This window comes from Heterocephalus glaber, unplaced genomic scaffold (assembly GCF_053883595.1).
Source record: "Heterocephalus glaber isolate CG9 unplaced genomic scaffold, H.glaber_assembly_v1.0 deba00001463, whole genome shotgun sequence".
Classification (NCBI taxonomy): domain Eukaryota; kingdom Metazoa; phylum Chordata; class Mammalia; order Rodentia; family Bathyergidae; genus Heterocephalus; species Heterocephalus glaber.
The window spans coordinates 13,757,587-13,780,405 of record NW_028258310.1 but is presented as its reverse complement, the minus strand read 5'-3'; the positions used below and the strand labels follow the sequence as shown (position 1 = coordinate 13,780,405).

Genomic DNA, 22,819 nt, shown 5'->3' with positions numbered 1-22,819 from the left:
TTAGAATCTTATTATGTACTACATTACCACTAACAATATTTGAGAGTTCTCATCCTTAGTAATACTTTTCCATCTTTTGATAAAAGCCTTTCATGTTTTTTGTTTGTTTTGTGGTGCTAGAGATTGAACGGAGAGCCTTGTAGTTGCAAGCGCTATACTGCTGAGCTCTGTCCCTAACCCCAATAAAAGCCATTCTTAGCAGGTATGAGTCAGTCTCTCTTGCTTTAATAGTCTTGTTATGTTAGTGCCATGTGTTTTGATTATGATTGCTTTATAGTAGATTTTGAAATCAAGGAGTGTGATGCCTCCAGCTTTGTTCTCTTTGCCAAGATTGTTTTGGGTCTTTTGTGATTTCATATTAATTTAAGTATTTTTTTCTATTTCTATGAAAAATGGCATCGGAATTTTGATAAGGATTGTACTGAAACTGTCATTCACTTTGGGTAATGTGGACATTTTTTAACAGTGTTCTGTGTTTATAATGAACATAGGCTATCATTCTACTTATTTGTGTTTTCAGTTTCCTTCTTCAGTGTTTTATAGTTTTCAGCATAGCTAAGTATTTTTGTTGTTACTGCAAATGTGATTATTTTCTTAATTTCCTTTTTACCTTTTTTTTTTTTTTTGGTACTGGGGATTGAACCTCAGGACCTTGCGCTTGTGAGGCAGGTGGCAGCACCGCTGATCTCAATTTCCGGCCCTTAATTTCCTTCTTGATAGTTTGTTAATAGTCTAAGGAAAGGCTGCTATTAACTTTTGTATGTTTGATTTGTATCCTGCAACTTTACTGAATTTATCTATCAGTAATAATAGTGTTTTGGTGAAGTCTTGAGAGTTTTCTGTATATAAGATCATGTGGTCAGCAGCGGTAGTTCATTTCCTGTTAGGTTGTCTCTTCTTTCTTTCTCTTGCTTAACTGTTACAGGTAGGACTTCCAGTACTTCATTGAAAAGGAGTTTGGAGAATGAGCACCCTTTTCCTTTATCTGAGAGGAAAAACTTTCAACTTTTTATTGTTATGGTGTTAGCTCTGGGTTTGTCCTATATAACCTTTATTGTGTTGAGGTATATTCCATTTATACCTAATCTGTCAAGAGTTTTTGTCATGAGAAGGTATTAAATTTTATCAAATACTTTTTTCTGCATCTGTTGAGATAATGTGTGGTTTTTGTCCTTCACGGTATATCTTGTTTATTGATTTTTGTATATTATTGTATCTTTTGGCTGTATTACCTATGGTTAAAGGTGTCACTTCCAGTAGATAGTTGATAAGTACAAATTTAAGCTCAAGATTTGTTGGGCTTTTTTTTTTCAGATACTTAATGCTCTAAGAATATAAAAATACCTATAGTTAACAAGGTATTAAATAAATACCTGAGTATTATTTAGTGTTCTTGTGGATTCTGGTTGATTGGAGATACCTTCTTTACATCTTTCCCCATCTCTAAACACGTATTTTATAGCTTAGTCAAATACTAAGAGATAAAATTTCTAGTTTAAAATAGATTTTCAATAGCTTATTAATTAAGATGGAGTTACTGGAACAGAAGCTTCTTTTTTAGATCATTGGATATGCATATTGCATATTGATTGACTAGTAATCTAGTGTCCAGAACTAATTAACTTGGTGAAAATTCTGTTTAATGGCCTTTGAACACAAGATTTGTTTATAGTTTAGTCCAGTGATGGCAAACATTTTAGAGCTTTCAGTGATACAGCCTGCCATGGCATGTCACTACTGGTGCAGTTGAAGGAACATGTTTAATTTTCAGATGAATTTCAGATGAATGACTCTACTTTTTAAAAAGAGAAGTTGGCTTTATTATTCTTGAACTAGATAAGTGAGCTTTGCATTGTTAAAATATGAAAAGTCCATTTGGTAATATAGATCTGCTTTTAGGTACGTTCTTCAGATGTGTCATGGTCTGATACTCGAAGGACCCTCCGAAAAGATCACCGCTGGGAATCTGGATCCTTATTGGAAAGAGAAGAGAAAGAGAAGCTTTTTAATGAACACATTGAAGCACTTACCAAAAAGAAAAGGGAGCACTTTCGGCAACTTCTGGATGAAACTTCTGCGGTGAGTGTCTCTTATTTTTCATCTGAATAAATCTTCATTTATGATTTTAAAAAGTAAAACTTTTTTAGTGTCATGGTATTTATAGATCCATTACTGAAATTCATAGATTTTTATGGCACTCTCTGATTTTTTTCTTTTTAATACATTATGGTATTCTTACTATTCAGAAATTACTTTTTGCAGTTTTCAAATTTATAGCTGCTTCCCCTCGTAATTCAAAATGTCCCTAGCTGTGTGTGATCGGTGATCCCTCCTGATAATAGATTTAGTAAATTCCTTGTTTTGCTCCATTTTCAATTTGGTACTACGGCCCCTTGTTTGGCAGGTTGTACACTTTGTTATCCAGGTTTTATTCCTGTTTCTCTGCTCTCTTTTTGGTGATGGTTTCTTCAGAAGTTATGATGTTTGCCCATGTAAATACAGGGTTTGCAGGTGATTGTCTTAGGCCACCTTGAAAGTATGGCCATGAAAATAACTCTTGTGGCAAGCCAACAAAAAGAAATTGCATTAAAGCTGCTTCCCTGTCCCTAACTAGTCCAGTTACGCTTGGGCATTACAAGAGCTCGCAGGTCAGTGTGTAATATTATGTACCATATGTGCTGCAGTTTGACCCCCTCAGTAAAAGTGAATTGTATTTATGTTTCTTCTTCACTTGTTTTTTCAAAGATTACCTTAACATCTACGTGGAAAGAAGTAAAAAAAATCATTAAGGAAGATCCTCGATGCATTAAGTTTTCCTCCAGTGACAGGGTAAGAGGATTTTGTATCTGAGATTGACTCTTAGTTTGTAAATATTACTTGGGTTGCTTAATTAGCAGCACTAGTATCTTAATTAAGAAGTTGATGGTTTTAAATGGATTTCTTTTTAATGCATGCAAAATTAATCTGAATTTTAGGTTCATATTTTTTGCACAGTATGTTAACAAGAAGCCATAATCCCAAGTTTAAAATTTTAACTTTTCCATTTCATCTTGTATTTTGGGATCTTAGCGATTGAATGAATCTGTGCTTTTTAAAATTTTATAGTGAGGTCCCGTTAGATAAACATATTGAGGCTGGTAATTGATACTAAGCTGTCAAAGCACCTGACTTTAAAGCCACACTAGTGAACCACCACAACATGAACCTATCCTGTTCAGAGACTTTGTAGTTAGAGGAACCTCAGATACATGAAGTTTAGCCCTGTTCTAGGAAATAAATTCATCTAAGATCTCAAATAGTATATGATATCAAGAAAAGTGCTGTTTACTATAGTCCATTTTATCACTTGGCTTTTTATGTGATTTTTTTCTTCCCATTATTCCACTTGTCGATTGATTTCTCTAGGTCTGTCACCCAAAAACCCATAGATCTAATATTCTTTCCCCTTAAACTGTAGTAAGTTGGATTTTCATGTGTGGACCAACTACAAAAATATACATGGTTGGGAAAGAGTGGTAGACTCATAGCTTGGAGACCTCTTAGTCTTTAACTTTCCTATTTAAAATTGATAGTAAGATCTTATATTTAGACCCAAGAGTATACCCCTCCTTTTGTTTCCACACTGGAATGGTACATGCTCAGTGTAAGTTCTGGGGGTTAATCTTACACTTGTGTGTATTCATAAATTATATGCCATTAGTGTTTTTGTGCTTGAAGATTTAAATATAATCTACAGGAAATGAATACTTAATCCTTAATTTCCTTATTTTAAAAGTGTCTAGTGCTTGGCCTTTTGAGGTTAATGAAGATTAAAGGAGATGACCACTGTAAAATACTAAGCAATATAGCACATAGCAAGCCCCTGAGTTTTAGCTACACATGATTCCTCATTTGAGGGTTTTTTTTGCCCTAAAAATGTTTTGCAAGTTATGCACTTCAGTAAGTTTTATAGGAGCAAAATAATATCCTATTACCGTTTTTCTTTTGAATTTTATTACGACAACAAATTGCTAATTTAATGAATAATTAACATTTATTTTGGAATTAATGGATTTTTTTCCACTGATATTTGCTGTTCTTTTTATTTTTGTTTTTACAGAAAAAACAAAGAGAGTTTGAAGAATATATCAGAGACAAATACATCACAGCCAAAGCTGACTTCAGGACACTTTTGAAAGAGACCAAATTTATAACATATAGGTGTGTACAGTAGAAATGTTTCATATCAACAGTTATTGTCTTTACTAGACTTTACTCTTATCAGCCAGAGCATACTTTTCATTCACACACATGTTGACATTATTAATTTTTAGCACTAAGAGGATGCCAACTTTTATCTAAGGCCAGAAATAGACCATATGTACTGTACTTTTTTTTCCTTTCCTTTTTTTTTCTTTTTTTAAGAAAGGGCCCAGATGTTAATTCTTATTTTGTGTTACCCACCCATCCAGTTTTTAAAACATACTTTTGTTTTTACTTCACTGCTTTTTTAAGAGTACTCTTCAATTATAGAAAAAGTGTATTCCACAAAGAGGCTTTTAGAAAAATCCTTCACTACGAATTATCTTTGCTTCCTCTGAGGACTATTCAGTGTGGCTAGACCATTCTAATATCTGAAATCATCTATTTAAGCTCAGCAAAAAACTTTTTTTCTCAGAGAAAAGCAGTTTGATGGATACATTTAAAATGAACAATTTTTAAATTATAAAATCAGAGCCTTTAAAAAAGATTTCTGTGTAACATACCCAATAGTTCCTCACCCCAGTAATTTATCATCAGGAAAACAATTTTGCATTGCTTACCAATCAGTATGCAGGAAACCATTTTTGTTTAATGCTCAGAATCTTTCTTTAAAAGAAAAATGAAACATCTTAAGGGTATGTGCACGGGAGGATAGATAGTGCTGAGGGTGTGGTTTTTAGGTATTTTGTCATTTGGATTTTTTGATCAGGATCCTTAATGTTTTGCATCAGCTTGGGCTTTTCAATTAGATGTGAAGTAAGACTTCTTTCTACATTTTTATAGTTAATTTAGTGAAAGATGTGAAAGTGAAAGCTTGTGAGAGATGCTGGGATTGGCAGCCCTGCAGACTGAAGTCCTCTGTTCATCCACAGAACAGGTACAGCACGGGCAAGATTTACCCACCCACCCTCAGCCCTGATTTGGAGGGACCACCAGTAGGGGTGGGAGGGTAATTCAGCTTCTGAGGCCCTTTCACTCCTTGGAGTCTTTGCTGAGGTGACTTACAAAGATGACTACTGCAGTGAAATTTTTCTTAAAAAAAAAAAATGGCAACACAATTAGGAACTAGATGGACATTTCCAACTCATTTTGAAAGACCGGTGAACAGCAGTCAGTAATTCTTGGACTTCTTTTCTTATTTCAGATCCAAAAAGCTAATCCAAGAATCTGATCAGCACCTGAAAGATGTTGAAAAAATTTTGCAGAATGACAAACGGTATCTAGTACTGGACTGTGTGCCAGAGGAGAGGCGCAAACTGATTGTGGCATATGTTGATGACCTGGATCGCCGGGGTCCACCCCCACCTCCCACAGCATCAGAACCCACTAGACGATCAACAAAATAATTCTGAATACTGTCCCACAGGAGTATCTATTCATTCAAAATGCTTGCATGAGCCAATTTTCAGGTTTTTACATATATGTGCATTAGTCAACCTATTGCAGAACCACCTGACGAACAGAAGGAGAAGCAGTTTGTGAACAGAACACTTCAGAAATATTTATGCTTTTCTTTGTGTGGCATGACAGACATACATACTCAAATATAGGCTGTCTCTAGTAAATCTAAGATATTGAAGCTAAAAATCATCCTTTTATGAGGTGTGGAAGTCAGTGACTTGGTGACGTTCTTTCTAGCAGTGTTATACATGCAAGACATAGAGCATTTGTGGTTTGAACTTGAAAGATGCAAGTACAGACTCCAAGAAAACCTAAGTTGGGGATTGTTTTGTTTTGATTTTGTTTTAAAGCGGGTAAAAGAGAAAACACTGAAAATTGAATTCTTCCAGGGGCTAAGATTATTATAATGGACACACTTTTACTTTGTCTCTAAGGAACAGTTTAGTCCTTTTTGTTCACTTATGTGCTTTGATTATCCCCTCTGAATTATAGGCCAAGACTTGTTGTTAGCCTAAGAGAAGATTTATTTAGTAATTTCTTCTCAGGTATGGAACCATGTTCAGAACTAATATGTTGGCCAGAATAGAACTGCTGGTTAAACATTTTATTCTCAATTAAATGGCCTTTACCAATATTCTGGATTAGACAACAAAATTCTCTTTCTGAGTGTTCTCTGTAAACTATACTCCTGTTTGAATGTTAAACTTTTGTTTCTAAAGTTTAATTTTAAGATGTTTGAATGTTCAGTTTATGTATTTGAACTACAATAAACCAACCATTTTTATATATGTGGATTGTATATAGTTACTGTTACATCATTTATAAAAACTTGTTTTAAAAGCAACAGATTGAATTCGGCGCAAAGTTAACTGTAAATCTGTAGTATTAGTTTTTAAAGGCTTGAATATAATATGGTATTTCTAGTATCAAAAGAAATTTGCAGAGAACCTTTTTTTTAGTGCTCACATCTCGTAGTAATACCTATCTATTGCTTGAAAGCAAGAAGATGCAGAATTTTGTCTAGTGATCTTGTTTTTATCTTATATTAATATATTGATGGTGTGTTCCTTTTTGATATCCTTTCGGCATATCATGAACAACATACTAGGAAATTTGTCTGATTCTCAGATTCTTTTTGAGGGGGGGATACTGGGAATTGATACAGGGCCTTCACACTGAGCTATATCCCCAGCCTCTTTTTCTTTTGAGCTCACTGAGTTGCCCAGGCTGGGCTCACAATCTTCCTGTTTCATCTCTTATAGATTGTCACATAAAGCAAATGTGTAAGAAGATATATATGTTAATAGGATAATTTATTTCCCCTGTTATTCCTTACCTACTATGACTGCATGAAATCCTAGAAAAGAAGAAGTACCAACAGGAATGTATTTGTGTTCTGTGTGTTATAGTCACAGACACAAATTGACATCCATATTATTTAGTAGTTAGCTTAAATGTATTAAGGGCCATAGAAATAATGTGAAATCTATGTAGAAATGGCATTGACAGATCAGACTAAGGTCTTAACCTATAAAACTGTTAAACAGGATTTGTATTTTTCCCCCCTTTTTTCTCTTTGAAATTTATTTTTGTAAATTCAGAGTGATTTTTAAGTTTTATAAGGAATGAAATTAAAATGCCTGTCAAAAAGAACATGACTATTTTTTTTTTTTGGTACCGGGGATTGAACTCGGGACCTTGTGCTTGCGAGGCAGGTGCCAGAACCACTGAGCTAAATCCCCGGCCCAAGGAACATAACTATTAAAGAAGTCTGAGTGCCCTGCAAAGGTGAAGTTTCTACAATGCCCTTTCTGCTATTCCGAATTCCTCATGGCATTATTTGCCCACTCACCACATTCTGTTTCTCACAGTAATGTTGTGTGAAGAAAATGGCTTGGGGCTATCTATTCCTAAATTCTACTTGTCTTAAAGTATTTGGGTTTGATCATCTAAGGTGCAGCTAAGCTTTCTGTGGAGATTTTTTTTTGAAGGGATCAAGTCAGGACACTGTGTCAGGGTCTCAGTGAAAAATTCATTATAATTACTGTGCTCCACTATCTGTACGTTGACTCCATAGCCTCTTTGCAAATCAGTTTAGCCTGAAACCTGTGCCTTTGTTAAGATCATACTGTCCCATTAAACCTCATTGTCCCAATGATGATTTTGAAATAATTCAAGACACGGACAGCTTTAAGCCTTCAAAAACTATCTGAAGTAATACATAATTGTTTTTATTTTTTTACAAGTTAAAATGTCAAACACTGAAAGTTTATATCTTACATTTTCTTTATATATAGTAAACTAATTCAAATGGTTCATCACAATTGCAGTAATCCCTTGTATACTATGGTATCACAAAACAATAATTTGGATTCTTGGATTAAATTATACTTTATTTGAACATGCAGCTTTCAAATAAGATTTGTAATGAGTTAAAAAACCCCAGCTCTATCTTCTGTATTAAAAAACACTGATTTCTTGTAAAAACAAAAATGGATAAATCCACAGTCGGAACATTAAAATAGTAGTTCTTTGCACAGAATATTTTTTTTGCTTCTTTCCCTTTTTTGCAGCACTGAGGGTTGAACCCAGGGAATGCTGCACTATATCCTCAGCCTTTTTTATTAAGTTGCCTAGCTGGCCTCAGACTTAGGATCCATTACTCTGTCAGTGTGTATAATTACAGCCATGTAGCACCTTGCCTGGCTGGAGTATAAATTCTTTATATTTCAAGTTCTCCATTGCTTGCTTTAGAGGCTTTTTTTTCCCCTGAAAAGATGCTCTTAGTGAAAATATACCAGAATTCCATAAGAAAGTAGTGAAGAATCTTGGATAAATGCCCTTTTTAAAGGGAGGGGGCATAAATGTATCAATTATTATGCTTTATTAGCTATACTTTACCTTGCTATAAGATGAACAGTTATTGTCTATTACTCAAAATGTACCATATGTTTAGGAATATAAATTTGATTTTTAATGCTTTTCACTCTGCATTAGCTGTATGATTTTATTAGCCAATTTCTGTCTTAATGTTTGTTGTGTTATTCTCTTTCCTATGCTTTCTTAAGCTTGTTCCCCTGGGTTATTTTCATAACTTAGAAGCCTTGCAATATTTTATAAGAGTTCATCACTATAGATAAATTTAGTATCTTTTAGCAAGAAAGATGATCACCATCTTGCCTTTAATCAGTAGTTAATGCCTATGTCATTAACCATACTTTATGGCTTATCTTGGGAGAAAGATGCTGGGAGGAAAATTCTGCTTGTTGAAGAGCAACTGTTAACCTGTGTTTTAGAAAAAGGAAAGCCAGTTTGATTGATTGATTGATTGGTACCGAGGATCAAACTCGGGTTCTTGTACTTGCAAGGCAGGAGGTGGAACCACTGAGCTAAATCCCGGGCCCCTAAGGAAAGTCAGTTTTTAAATTCTTTTTTCCATATAGGTATAGAATGTCATTTTAGGCTGCTAAAATGCTCAGACTTTGAAACTGAAGACTCATTTAGATGGCTTTAAAAGATGATTAAAGCAGCCTTTATGATATAAGGCAAAGTCTGAATTAAATTTGGCCAAAAACAGCCACAGTTTGGAATTAGTCCAAAAATTGGAGCAAGGTGGTATTTCTTACTCTGTAAGCTTTAGTCAGGAAAATTATATGGGTTTTCATCAACTAAAGTAACATTAAGCAAATGAGAATAACCCATTAAAATTTATTCAGTGTGTTAAAGTTCTTATGTGGTGTACATTTTGAGCTTTGGTTATGAGGAAACTCAATAGATAAGTTAGAGACAGCAAGTTTAGGAAGAACCTGAAGTAGATAGGCTTAGCCGTGGACAGAAGCAAATTCTCTGACCAGCACAGTACAGTGCAGGACTGGCCCTAAAAGTACTTAGTGAAAATGCATTGTGACCCAGTGACAAAACAGCTAGGCTCTCTACTTTGGCAGCAGCATCTTTACCCAACACTTAAAGGTTTATTCTTTGGATAGCCAAGTTATAATTCCAAAGCGTAATTATTAAATAGTATTTTACCTACCAGATTGTACATTTTGAAAATGCAGAATGTGAAGCATTTTACAATTTCTACTGTTACTTTTATATGGCAAAGTCAATGACATTAATAAGCAGTGTAAATAAATACAATAATCACTATTTTTCTTTGAAACTGAAATCTATTTACCGCAACCCTCTGTCTCTTCATCTTCATGTTCCCATGGGATAGGATCACTGTCTTGGACAGAAGGAGCAGTGTCCCTCTCGTGCCAAAACTGCTCTACATCCGGGAGGATAGGAATCTCCACCTTCCCAGTTTTTTCTTTGCTAGAGTTGGGAGAGCCAGGTTTCTCTTTATCTGGAATGGATGTTGGGGACTCTGGGGATGGAACCTTGTCAGGAAGGACCTCCATGTTAGCAGCTGGTGTTTCCTCAGACTCCAAAGCAGTTGTATTTTTGGTTACCATCCATTTCCACAAGGCTTTCAAGCCTTCCTTGAACTCTTCTGACATCACTAGAAAAATGAGAGGATTTGCTGAAGAGTTGGAAAACATTAGGACTTGAGACAGGGCTATGAAACCCTGTGGTGGGGTTGGGCCTCCAGCCTTCAGGTGCCATATCCATAGCCAAGCTATCCACTCAGGGAGCCACAGAAGAGCTGAGGTGATGGCAATACTCAGCAGCATCACTGTGAGCTGCTTTGAACGCATCTGATTTCTAAGATTTTGAGTCTTTGTTCCTCGTTTTTTACATTGGCCGTAAGCTCTCCAGAAGTAAAAGCTGGCCAGAAGTAATGGAAGGCAAAATACCACGAGAGGGTAGAGCTTACCAAACATTGACATGAACTCTTTGGCCCCGGCTGGTACATCCATGAGGCACATTTGCACACCCGCATGATTCCTGGTGGTGCTAAAAATCCATTCTGGAAGGGGCAGCAGGCTGGCCACTGCCCAGATAGCCACCAGCACTGACCAGATGGTGCAGTTGTGGATACTTACTTGTTTGGCTGGGTCACTTGCATACATGAAGCATACTTTGGCCACTGCAACCGTTGTCAGGCTCTTGGCTGCCATGCACGTGTGGGTGAACCAGTCAGAGGACTTGCAGACAAACCAGCCTAGATCCCAAACACCTTTGAAATATGCTGTAGCTCGTACAGGTGCAGCAAACAGCAGGAGAGAGAGATCAGCCAGGCTGAGGTTGAGAATCAGGGAGTGGATCATGGATGTCTTTCCTTTCCAAGCACCGTGAAGGAGGATGCTAATCACACACAAGTTCCCCACGAAGCCCACCAGGCAGACAGCCACCAAGAGAGCTGGGATGATGGTCCTCCAGTCCTTGGAGTCAGACGGCAGATACCCTCCAGCAAAATGGAGGTGAGCAAAGGAAGCATTCATGGTGCTGGAGTTGAAGCTGGTCAAGGCAGCTGCTGGCGTCACCTTTGGCATCCAGCTGTCCCTTGTAGAAGTTAGCGTCTTATTTAGGGTTGTCTTTCTGCCTTGGCTCTTTTTTGCATAGGGGAAAAAAACCTCTCTGTCAGTATCGACACTCTGGACCCTCCTCCTTGCTGTTTGCTCAGGGCTGGAAGGTTGACTGCTAAGCTCATCTCTGCTGCATGCATATACCTGGAGTGCACTGATCCAGTAGCAGGAACACAGGGTTGCTGCTCATTAGCAAGTCTGATTCTAAACACCAGCCCTACAGAGTAATAAAAACACACTCATAAATGATAAATGAGGAGTACATACATGTAAGCGGGACATGTTCCTGGGGGGTGGCAGGGGAGGATCACTACAGTCAAGGCAATTATTTTTCAAACAGCTGTTTCTAAAATTTCACTGTGGTCTGTAATTCAGCAAATTTATAGCAAGTCTGAACCAAGTACAATGGACCCTTGACTTACGAACTCCATCAGTTTCTGAGGGCTGGTTGTAACTCAAATTGATTATAAGTCAATACAGGCGAGATCTGGATATTTACCTGAGAACACACTAGATAACAAGAGGCAGATGAATCTTCATTAACCTAATTAACCCAAGTTGTTTGTATGTCAGGCTGGTCGTAACTTGAGGGTCCACTGTTCTTTATACTTGAGCATGCATCAGAATCATCTGGATAGTTTCATCTGGTAAATTGGGACTAGGACCCCCAATTTGCATTTCTAACAAGTTTCCATGAGGCACAGATGCTGGTGGTGAGGAGTCCACACTTTGAGAACCACAATTTTAAACCCAGAACCAATGCTGTTGCTCCCCTGCCCCCTTGGCAGAGAAAAGCTGCTGCTTTTACCCAGCCCTCTCCACCACCTTAGTCAACAGCTGGCTGATAGCAAGCCCAGCTGGATAATGAAAAACAGAAAGAAGTCCTATTAAATATAATCGCAGATGACTCAAGTTTTAGTTTATTGTGAGTTTTTAGAAGTGATTTTGGAGTTCTGGATTAGAACTGGTTTACATACTAATATGACTTTTCAACAAGTGATGATGAAGGCAACCAAATGATGAATTAAGCTGCTATTCAGAGAGAATTCCTAAAGGATTCACCAAGACATGAGAAATAAAGGAGAACTCACCAATTTCTATGTTGAAGGCATTTAAGAGCTTTTAAAATGACATTGTAAAGTTTGGAAATGAAAATAATCCTCAGATAAAATTCTACAACCCACCTGAAGTTGAAAAAGGTTACAAGCCAGTGGATACTCTGCAGGGGTTTAGAGAAGCTAGAGAAACGGGTTTGTGGAGGTGAAATGAAGATACATTCTACTCCCAGTGTGGCTGACTCACAAATGATTTGTGTGGAGAGTGAGCTGGGCTGGAAGTCAGACCTCTGGATTCTGGGACCAATTCTTCCAGTTTTTCTGGGGAAAGGAAATGGCTGACATTTAAAATTCCTCACAGCCTGAGGACTCAGTAAGTGCTGACCACATAGCTCCTGGGGAAGCTGTCAGTAGCGCTTGGTTAGTTTCAAATTGTCTCCTTTCCCTTTCCTTCTGGGAGGTAGAACAGTGGGTCCCCAGAACTAGGGGTACTAAAAGGCAGTGGCTGCTGAGGGGCATTAAAGGACCTTTTTGGGGAGATAGAAATGTTTTAAAATGGGATTGTGGGGTATCTGTACAACGGCAATTTCACTAAAACCTTAAATTGTACTCAGACTGAATTTTGTGGTACATAAATAATACCTCAATATATTTTTTATTATTATTTGAGATAGAAATAAGGTTAAAGAACAGATTTCCCTGCTCTTAGAATGCTGAATATCCTCTGGCAGAGGGGATATTCTATTCTGAAGCTGTAAAAAGGTTTATGGAAAAAGCAATTGTGACCTAGAAGGGCCAAAGCAAAAGATGAGGCTAGGTGGGAAGAGATCTAAGGGGAGCAGAGAAAGGAGGCCCAGAATGCAGGGAGTTTGCAGCCTTTGAGGCCTGTTTTCTTTCACTGGCTTTGTCTACTTCCACACACATGCCACAACCTGGCAACAAGCAAAAATGCCACAGCTGGATTTGACATTGCTTTTCTTGACAGGGACACCACCCACAATGACGCTGCCAAGAGGTAACCTTTGGAAATTGAGAAGCAGTAATAAAACACATTTTGAGCTATAAACATTTAAAAAATTTTTATAGTCAAAGTGGAATTTATATATAAATTGCAAAGGACCTCAGCCAGCTTAGTCTTCAAAACCCAGACAAAGCAAATTAGTGGCCACCCTTGTAACCTGCTTCTGATTAAGCCCAGCTATGTGTGACCTCTTACTGACGGGATAAAATTTGCCTTATACTTCAGATCCAGAGTACGGCTAATGATTGTGTCCTGACATTCAATTAGCGAGCATGCCAGGGCCTGAGCCATGTGTTCCAGGCCCTTGAATCCTCATGACAACTGGAGAAGGATATGAATATCATCCCTTACTTACAGATAACAACACTGAGAAATAGAGAAATATAATAACCTGTCTGTGGGTCTGTAGATCATACACAGTAGATGGCAGGGTTTGGGTGGGAATCCCCAGTGGGCCTGACTTCAGGTTTGGGCTTCCAGAGCTGTTTGTAAATTATGCTATCTTGCCCCACTAAAGAAGTTATGGGATGCTGTTCTTTAAGCAATGAAGTTCTCAAATTAAGATAGTTCAAGGGCATTTATTGAGCATTTTGGCACTGGGAAAATAAAATGTGCAGTTTTGGTGAATATTTCCTGAGCCCTTTTCTGGGCCAGGCACGATGCTAAACCCAAGTGGAGGCCTTTTCTTAAGGCGCTACAATCTACTGGGAGAGAGAGACAAGTCTGGTTGACAATGTCCTTGGAGAGTCCTGGGTGCTGCGGATGCCTGGAGTGGAGGGGGTTGAGGAGGGTCAGACACAAGCTTCTCGGAATAAACAGTGCTGGAACCAAGACCTTAGCCATGCACCTGCCCACTCATTTCTGCCAAAACTCCTTCGCAGCTCACCACTGCTGTGTTTTCAGTACCTCTGTGTTGGACACACCAGGAAACAGTTGCTGCTGCTTCTCAGAAAATTTAACCCTGGTTGCTTCCACCTGTGTGAGTTAACCTCCCTCCTCTCCCTACAGGTGTCCAGGCTTGGGGCACTGCAGGTGAAGGTGTGTGTGGAAGGGGGCTCTTGGCCGGGCCTTGCTGGCCTGTGGCAGTTTGCTGGGAGGGAGGCAAGCTGTGAACCATGCTCAGCCCTCACCATCACTTCCCTCCCACCTTGCTGTCAACAGAAAGACTGTGGTGGACAGTCAGTGTTTCTTTCTTAGCTGTCTACTGTACGTTGCTGAGGTTTTCTTTCTCTAGTTCCCTGCTTGTGCTCTTTTCCAACTACAGTTCCCTCGCTTGTGCGGAGTAGCTTCCGCTGTGCACTCCTGAGTGAGAGGCCCGTTGTGTATTTAGTGTCTGGTATCCGGAGTGTCCTTTGTTCCAGGCTACAGGTGCAAGCAGAACAGTAATGCAGCTCTAAGGTAAGTGAGCATTACGGTGGGTCTGGGGGCCTGCTCCTACCAGAGTCCCCCTCCCGCTTTTGCTGTTGGTTAGGTAGCTCTTGTATCCCACTGTGGGAAGGTGATGAGAGAAGATTGGTTGTGCTGTTAGTTACTAGTTGGTCATCAAGTCTGGATTTCATCACATTACACAAGAAGCCATTTCTTACATATTTGCTTACGTTTCCAGATTTATGGCCACCCTGTGTCTTTCAAATTTCACAGACCTGTCTGTGAGATCCAGGGACTGGGATTAAGGAGACTGAACCCTACCTCGAAAAAGTGAGACTGTTAGATGAGAAAGGAGCCCTTTTGGATTGGGCTCAAATCTGTATTTTGCAGATGTGGACACAGATGCTCTGAACATGTGAGTGACTTTTCTTAGAGGTAAGTAAGACACAAGCCAGAAGTCTGGGAGTCTCTGCTCCCAGGCAGAGGTGCTGCTTTCTTCGCCCTGTCCTACCTTTTCCTGCCTGGGTGTTTTTTTGCCTTTGTTAGGAACTGCCCATTTTGACTTTATGGAGGATAAGATTTGGACATATATGTGACGGCTTTTTAGAAAACAGAGTAAGAAGGTGTCTGCATTGTGCTGGCTGGCTTGTAAGGAAAGTCAGATTTTCTTTTCTTGAAAAGAATCACTCATAGTCCTACCAAACATGACTGTGGCTAATATTTTGAGGTATATAATTTTACCCTTCCTTTTTTCTTCCTAAGAGTTTATTTTTATGTTAGTATAATGCAAATTATAATTGCAGACTATTTTTATTATAATGTAGTGAGGGGCTTTAGTCAATTGAAAGGCCATAGAGAGAAGTGTCTTGGGGATTGATTTATCCTCAACGAAGAAGACATGGGTGGCTATTTTGTAGGGACATCATCCTATGACAGAGCATTTTTCAGCAAGTGCTAAAATATGTCTAGAGACACAGAATGGTCCTGCTTTAAGACATAACAAGCCCATTCTTGGCTGCAGATGTCCTGTTTTTATAGGATATTGTTTGTTGTGGGTCCTTAATGAAAGATGTGTTCTATCATTTGGTGTGAAATCTAGTTGTTAAAAATCCATTGCTACAGCTGCCTTGTACAGTGAATTTTTTCACATACTTAAAAAAAAAACTATTCCATTGAGCTATAAATCACATGCCATACAATTTAAAGTATACCATTCAAGATTTTAGGGATATTAGTCTTTTCCTATCTTACCCACCCTGAGTCAGCGTGCTTTGAGGGTCTCCTTTAGCGCCACTAGAGCTGTTCCCATGACTACCAAACCCAGCAGGGGGCGTGGCATCTTCACTGCTTCCAACAGGGGACTAGATGAGCTCGGGAAGGAAAGAGCAGTGTTCAGAGATCCAGTGCTGATTTGACTTCCTGATGGCAGGAGGCGAGGTTGCTACATTGGCTTGCTTCCTTGAGTCCTAGATTTAAGGAAGCTGGTAGTTGGTAGTTACAAAGCCATTTAGTTGCGGAATTTTAAAATGAGAGAGACAACTCTTGTAATCTAAGTTTTACCTTTTATGTTTACTCTGGGAAGAAAAACAATTAGTATTATATAAATGGAAGGAAAGCCTGAATAAATCACCTGTTTTTGTCTCTGAATAAGTCCTTTAGCCTCCCCCTCCTCTTAGTTACTTGCTTTTATTTGATTAGAGACAACAAGTCTGACATGTGGGTTGTAGTGGTAACAACTGATGCCAGTTTGTTTCAATCACCTTTCCCCATGCCTTATCAGTTCCTAAATGTTTTGGGGGCCTTATTCCCGGGGAAGCCAATTTGAGACTTGCTTTCTTGTCTCCACATATGTCTGCTTTCTAAGTAAATTCTCTTTTGCAAAATATGTCTCTTCAGGAATTGGCATACTGCACCTGGCAAATGAGCCTGGTTTGGTTACATCACTTTTTAACCTTGACCACAAAAAATATACTCCAGGGGCCAGGGATTTAGCTCAGTTGTTCCACCACCTGCCTCGCAAGCACAAGGATCTGAGTTTGATCCCCGGTACTCAAAAAAAAAAAAAAAAAAATCTATATATATCTATATATATGTATGTATATATATCTCCAAATGTTTCAGAGAAAAGTTGTTTGGTGGGTATGAACCTGACTCCAAATGTTTCAACCTGGGTGCAAAATATTTGTCAGTCACATTTTCTGCTGCGTGCATTAAAACAAAATTTCTTCCTAGGGGCTGGGAAGTGGTTAGCTCAGTGGTGCGGTCTCCTGACTCGCAAACGCAAGGTCCTGAGTTCAATCCCCAGTACCAAAAAAATAAAAACAAAGTTTTTATTACAAAGTTTCGCTGAAACTGTACGAAATTATTTTGATCATTTCTCTACTTGATCTTAGCCAAAAGGCCGAGAAGTGATTGATCATTTATTTTAATATTTTTCTTCTAAAACTTTTCTGCTTTATGTTTTATTTCCCTTGTTATAATTGTGGAGTAGAAATACCTATATGGGTTTTTTTTTTGGTACCGGGGATCGAATTTGGGTCCTTGTGCTTGCACAGCAGGCGGCAAAACCACGGAGCTAAATCCCAGACCCTATGGTTTTTACATTTATAAACATCTTTAGGTAGATGAGGTGGTAATATTTTATAGGAGACTGAGGTGTCCCAGAGATTGTGACTTCTTGTAATTACAAAGCTGTTGAGTTGCTGAATTAAGGTAGACCCCATACCTGTATTCCTCAATCTGATTTCAGTTCTTTCCATCAGACCAGCCTCCAAGTGAGACCTCAGTATCTCTAGATACTGTATGGGTTTACTATTGCTGCTGTCTGTGTAAATTGTCACAAATTTAGTACCTTAAAGCAACACATATTATAAAGTTAAGTGGTCCTAAAATCAAGATGTCAGCAGGACATCTTGTGTACTGGAGGCTATAGGGGAGCCTCTATTTTCTTCCCTCTTCCAGCTTTCAGTTGCCCACATTCCTTGGGTCCAGCCCTTTCCTCCATCTTCAAAGCTAGTGGTACAACATCTTCAAGTTCCTCTCCCCCGCTTTCATTTCCACCATCAATCTCCTTGTCTGACTGACGCTCCTGCCTCCCTCTTACAAAGTTCCCTTGAGCTTATGTTGCCCTTGCTTTGATAATCCAGATAATCTCATCTCAAAATCTTTATCTTAATCACAGCTTCAAAATTCCTTTTGCTATATAAAGTAAAATGTTCACAGGTTCCGGTGGTTAGGTAGTAGATATCTTTGGGGGACTATTGGTCTGTCTTTCACATATCCTTAAAAGAAATGTTAGTAAATTTGGGATATTCTGGATGAAACCAATGGGGCTTCTCTGAACTTTGAGAAAGAATATTTCCAAAGTTTACATTTACTGAGGTTTATTTTTGAAGCACTTTCTTAAATTCTACATGTATTGTCTCATTTCATTCTTATAACAATACCAATGAGTTGTTATTCTCATTTAGCAGGTGAAGAAGCTGTGTTTCAAAATTAAGTAACTCACACTGCCAATAAGTAACAGCTGGGATTCAAACTTGGCTTTATCTAGCTGGGCATGGTGGTACACACCTTGATCCTAGGCAGGAGAATTGTGAGCTCAAGGCCAACCTAGGCAACATAGTGAGGCCCTTCTACAAACCAACGAATGAACAAACAACTTGCTCTATCTGATGCTAGCACCTGTGTGGAGATTCACAATATTAATGTTTTAATATGTACAACAGGAGATTTAGAATGCAGATGTTTTGGAAGATTGATTTAGCTAGGATCATAGCTTCTTACCAGGCTCGTGTTGTTCAGATCATACTTTAGAAAAGACTCAGTGGCTTCTATATTAGTGTTATCCAACAGAACTTTCTGTGATGTCACTGTCCAATGTAGCTACACTTGAACTGTGGTTAGGATGACTGAAGGAATGAATTTTAAATTGTATACAGTTTTAATTAAACTGAGACAGCCATATGTGTCTAGTGGCTCCCACATTGGACAGTACATATCTTTATCCTTCCATGTCTAATTTCAAGTCTAACTCAAATCTAAGCCCATATAGTTATCTTACTTTTGAATACAGTGCTGTATTTGATAACCAATTAGTATCAGATATCATTTGTAGAAGAGGTGAAAACTATTGAAAATGTTTCTGAAAACAATGCATTTTTGTGGCGGAAAGTAATACTGTAATAAGACAGGATTTCAGGTGTTATGTGAGGAGCTAATGGAAATCTGCAGACCATGAGTCTTTGGTAGAACTCTGTATCTGGAGTGTTCTAGTCTGATAACCTTCCCTAAAGATAGATGTCCAAGTTGAAAAACTCTTCCATCATTCCATAAGAATCATAAAGCCATTCTAAAAGTTGTGGGAAAATCAAGGACATGAGACTAAGATTGAAGCTGCTCTGTAGAAACAGGCTGTCCTTTGATAAAATAGTCGTTTGTAATGTCATGAGTAACTTTCTGTGTTATCGGTATAGATCTACATTTTTAAAATGGTTAAGTGTTCATTTTCATGTTGTGAGGGTTAGCGTGTAGGTCAGGGAAGGGATGTCTTGTAGGATCTCATGTCACTGATCTAAGTCAAGCCATTTTCACCAAGTTTGGGTATATTATTTACTTAGAACCAGCAATTATTTTTTTAGAAAAGGCCATCCTTGCCTATGAACACCAAATAGCATTGGACATAACTGAACTGGCTTTAAAATTTGCTATAGCTCTTTTTCCTTTCCTCTCTCCTTCCCTCCTTTTTCTCCCCCTTTCCCTCCTGTTCCCCTCCTATCTCCTTCCCCTCCCCTGCCACCCTCCTTCTCTTCTTCCTTTTTCTCTTCCACCTACTCTTGTCACTGATCACTGTGATTCTATTACTTCCAAACATAGAAAAGGCAGTAGTGAAGCAATATATTGGAGAAACTTTTTCCTTCCTCTTTTCTCTGCTGAGCTATGATTAACTGAAAGTACACTCAAAACAGGTTTTATAAGTTCTAATATAATTTATTTTTAAAAAATTGATATGAAATTGACATTAAAATTTTACTCCTGTATTGGAGGTAGAAAATGTGAGGGACCATTCTGAATCTGCTCTAGATTCAGGATAAGATGATTATTACAAAGGCCAACATAACCAATTTGGCTTATGTGTTTCGTATTTTTCTTTTGTTTTAAGTCAGTGTCTCGCTATGTAGCCCAGGCTGTTCTCGAACTTGTGGCAATCCTCCTGCCTCAGCCTTCTGAGTGCTAGGATTACAGGTGTGCACCACCACACCCAGCTATGTTTTCTGTTAAATAGGTGTAGGGATTACATGGATAACTGAATCATGTTGAATTATTCACATCTATCTCAAGGTCTTTCCTACCCAATCTTGAGCAAGTGATGAATATGCCAGCAACTAATATGGGGCATACAATTATCAGCAGGTCTTCAGCCATCTCTTAAAATTACTATTGCCCTTTATGTTTTTGTGCTGAGAATACTAAAAAAAAAGGTAACCATGTGAGGTGATGGGTATGTTAATTAGGTCAAGAGTGTAATCATTTCAAAATACATATACAAACATCACATTGTACACTTGTTTTATTTTTAATTGATATAAAGTTCTGTGGTTTTATTTGTACATAATGTATAGTATATATAGATTGTAAAATGTTATATAGCATATATAGATTATAAAATGAATAAATCTATATACTTTGAATATGTATAATTTTTGCTTGTCAATTACAACTCCAGAAAGTTTGAAACAAAGATTTAAAAATTATTGCTTAGTTATATTAAAATTATTATTGAACAATTTATATTATTCAATGGTAATTATAGTATCCTGCATTTATGGTGGGGTTGGTTACTCAGTGCCTGTACCTTAGATCCACCTTTCACACAAACACTAAGTTTTGTAGGCATTTTCATTGTGCTCATTTCCAGGGGGAAAAGGAGTCTATGAAGTGATTGATTCCAAGTAATCTGGCTAGTAATGATGGGCATGTATTTTGATTTCAGGCAGTGTGGGTTTGGTACTTGAGCTGCAAGGCATTCACTTGTCTCTGAAATAGGCTTTCTTTCTGATAACTATAATGCTAGAGAATGAACTTTCAAAGGGAGGTGTGAGATCAGCCCCTGGGAATGGCAGAAATGCATATATAGGATGGTGTATAAACAGGATGCTGTATATGTAGGATGTTGCTGGTATTTTTCTCATGCAGAGGTTATTTCACCTGAGGTATTGATTGGGACCCAAGCATCTCAGTTTGGTCTCCTCTCAACAGAAACTGTGCTTACTGTAAAAATTATCTGATAGTTTGGTGAATTCTTGCCCACAGATCTTTTTTTCCATGATCAATTTGCTTGTACTAGCACCCCTGTTTCTCTGATGAAGCCTTCCATTCCCTTGCCAAGAAACAAGCCCAGGAGAATATTCAAATCAACTTTTAAGATTGATTCAGGGAAACATGTTTGGTTCTGTACTTGTTTATAACAAAACTATAGCAGCTATAAATAGTAATTTAATTATAATATGAAGAGAGGGCAACGTAGATAACTTTCAAAATGCCCTAGTTCACATTTCTTATTTATCTATTAGTATTACTATCATTAGCATTTCCTCATTTTTTTTTTTCCAGTTAGCTGAAGATCCACAGAAGTTAATGATTATCCTACAGGCCATGATGGGAAACGTGTTGGTTTAATGGGCTTTGATGCCAGTTCATATCTGTGATTTGTGTGTATTAGTTTGCTGTCGCTATTGTAAGAAAGTACCACAATGTGGTTCTGGTTGGCTTAAACATCGGAAGTGTGTTGGCTCACAGTTCTGGAGTTTAGAAGTCCAAGGAGGTTTCCTTCTGAGGGCTAAGAGGGAGAGTGTTCAGCGCCTCCCTCCTGGCTCCTGGTGGCTGCTGGGAATCCTTGGCACATAGATGCCTCACCCCAGTCTCTGCTTTCATCTTTGCAGAGTGTCCTTCTTGTGTGCATTTCTGTTTCCATATTTCCTCTTTTTGTAAGGACATCAGTCATAATGGATTAGGATCCACCATTAACCTTGTTTTAACTTGGATCACCTCTCTAAAGACCCTATCGCGAAAGAAAATCACATTCTGGTTTCCTGGGGGTTGGGACTTCAGGGGCACAATTCAGTCTATAGTACTGTGTTTTGGAATGAGGCTGAGAGATAACCCTCTTTCTCCTGTAAACCAAGTCAAGGGTGGAGGAGGAAAGAAGGTTGGTTATTCAGGTAAAGAGATTTTAGGTTTTCTTATTAGCATAGTGACGGCAATGGAAACATGCCATGTGGTCTTTGCGCCCAGGTCTCCACAGGGAGCATGAGGTCAACACCTGTGCCATGAAGCACAGCCACAAGTGTTTTGCAAACTATCAAATGTCAGACATACGTGTAATTAGGTAACGCCTATGTGTATGCTGCATTTGCAAAGGATACAAAAAAAGCCATGCATAAAAGCAGTGTTCCATTCAGCCAGAGACCCTTCTCAGGAGTCTTCCAACTCATCCAACTTCCCAACCTGCCTTTTTCTTTTTCCGCCTCTTTAATAGATACACCGAATAGCACAATTTCATAGCTCTGCAAAGATGCCTGCTGGGGAGAGTGAGCTATTGATTAGTGGGCAGTGCCCCCTTGTGACAATTCAAAATACTCGCCCTAGAGCTGATGGAGAAGAGACTAGTGCTCTGAAAGCAGTTTAGGTATCAGTGAGTAACAGAAATAGGGGTTAAATGAGGCTAGGGATTGTTGCTGAATGAGACACAAGTGGAGCTAATAAAGAATGCTTTTAATTAGGATAAGAACATTTGAATATAGACAGGCAAATGAACACATAGATGAAAAATGATTCAAGATTAAAAATGACTCAAGATGCCTGCAAGAGGGAAAGCAAACAATTTTCTAACCTGTAATTTGGGGACAAGCAGCATCAGCTCTGCTTGGGAAACTTGTTGGATATGCAGAATCCCTGGCCACCCCATTCCCACGGCATCAGAAGCTGCATCTCTGAGAGCTCAAAGGACTGCTGCACAGGCAGTGTGAGAGGCCAAAACACTGCTTGGCAGGGGGATAGCAAACTTTGAATGGAGTTGCTGCTCTGCCACTTACGAGCGGTGTGGACCCTCATGAGTAGCAGCTCTATGCCTCAGTTTCCTCAACTGTAAATGGAGAATACTGCAAGAGTAGATGGGATTATTCTAGGATGACTACCACCACCACTGCCACCTTCAACACCAACCACATTTCAGGCAGAATTTGAAGTACTTCTTATTATTC

General features: G+C 38.5%; 2 protein-coding genes and 1 long non-coding RNA gene across 11 annotated transcripts in view; 2 read left to right on the top strand and 1 right to left on the bottom strand.

Annotated features, from left to right (window-relative positions):
• Tcerg1 (transcription elongation regulator 1) overlaps positions 1–7,296 on the top strand; it is a 66,190-nt gene extending 58,894 nt beyond the window's left edge. For 4 of the 6 annotated variants that reach the window (XM_021266165.2, XM_021266164.2, XM_021266163.2 and 1 more), the window contains 4 exons: positions 1,900–2,079; positions 2,746–2,829; positions 4,100–4,200; positions 5,387–7,296. In XM_021266165.2, coding sequence (XP_021121824.1) covers positions 1,900–2,079; positions 2,746–2,829; positions 4,100–4,200; positions 5,387–5,588 — 567 coding nt within the window. In that variant the 3' untranslated portion in view covers positions 5,589–7,296. Of the gene's footprint in view, positions 1–1,899; positions 2,080–2,502; positions 2,649–2,745; positions 2,830–4,099; positions 4,201–5,025; positions 5,120–5,386 lie in introns of those variants that run through there. The other 2 variants (XR_015438776.1, XM_087180443.1) reach the window with 2 other exon arrangements.
• Positions 7,297–9,784: 2,488 nt separating this feature from the next.
• Positions 9,785–11,302, bottom strand: Gpr151 (G protein-coupled receptor 151). The gene has a single exon (XM_004854504.3). It carries the CDS (start codon positions 11,079–11,081, stop codon positions 9,813–9,815), a length of 1,269 nt encoding a protein of 422 aa, XP_004854561.1. The 5' UTR covers positions 11,082–11,302; the 3' UTR covers positions 9,785–9,812.
• Positions 11,303–13,279: 1,977 nt separating this feature from the next.
• LOC110351102 (uncharacterized) overlaps positions 13,280–22,819 on the top strand; it is a 110,612-nt gene continuing 101,072 nt past the window's right edge. Inside the window, exons 1-2 of one of the 4 annotated variants that reach the window (XR_015438780.1) lie at positions 13,280–14,588; positions 14,797–14,993. This is a non-coding gene — a long non-coding RNA (uncharacterized LOC110351102). The remainder of the gene's footprint in view (positions 14,589–14,796; positions 14,994–22,819) is intronic. The other 3 variants (XR_015438779.1, XR_002398155.2, XR_002398153.2) reach the window with 3 other exon arrangements.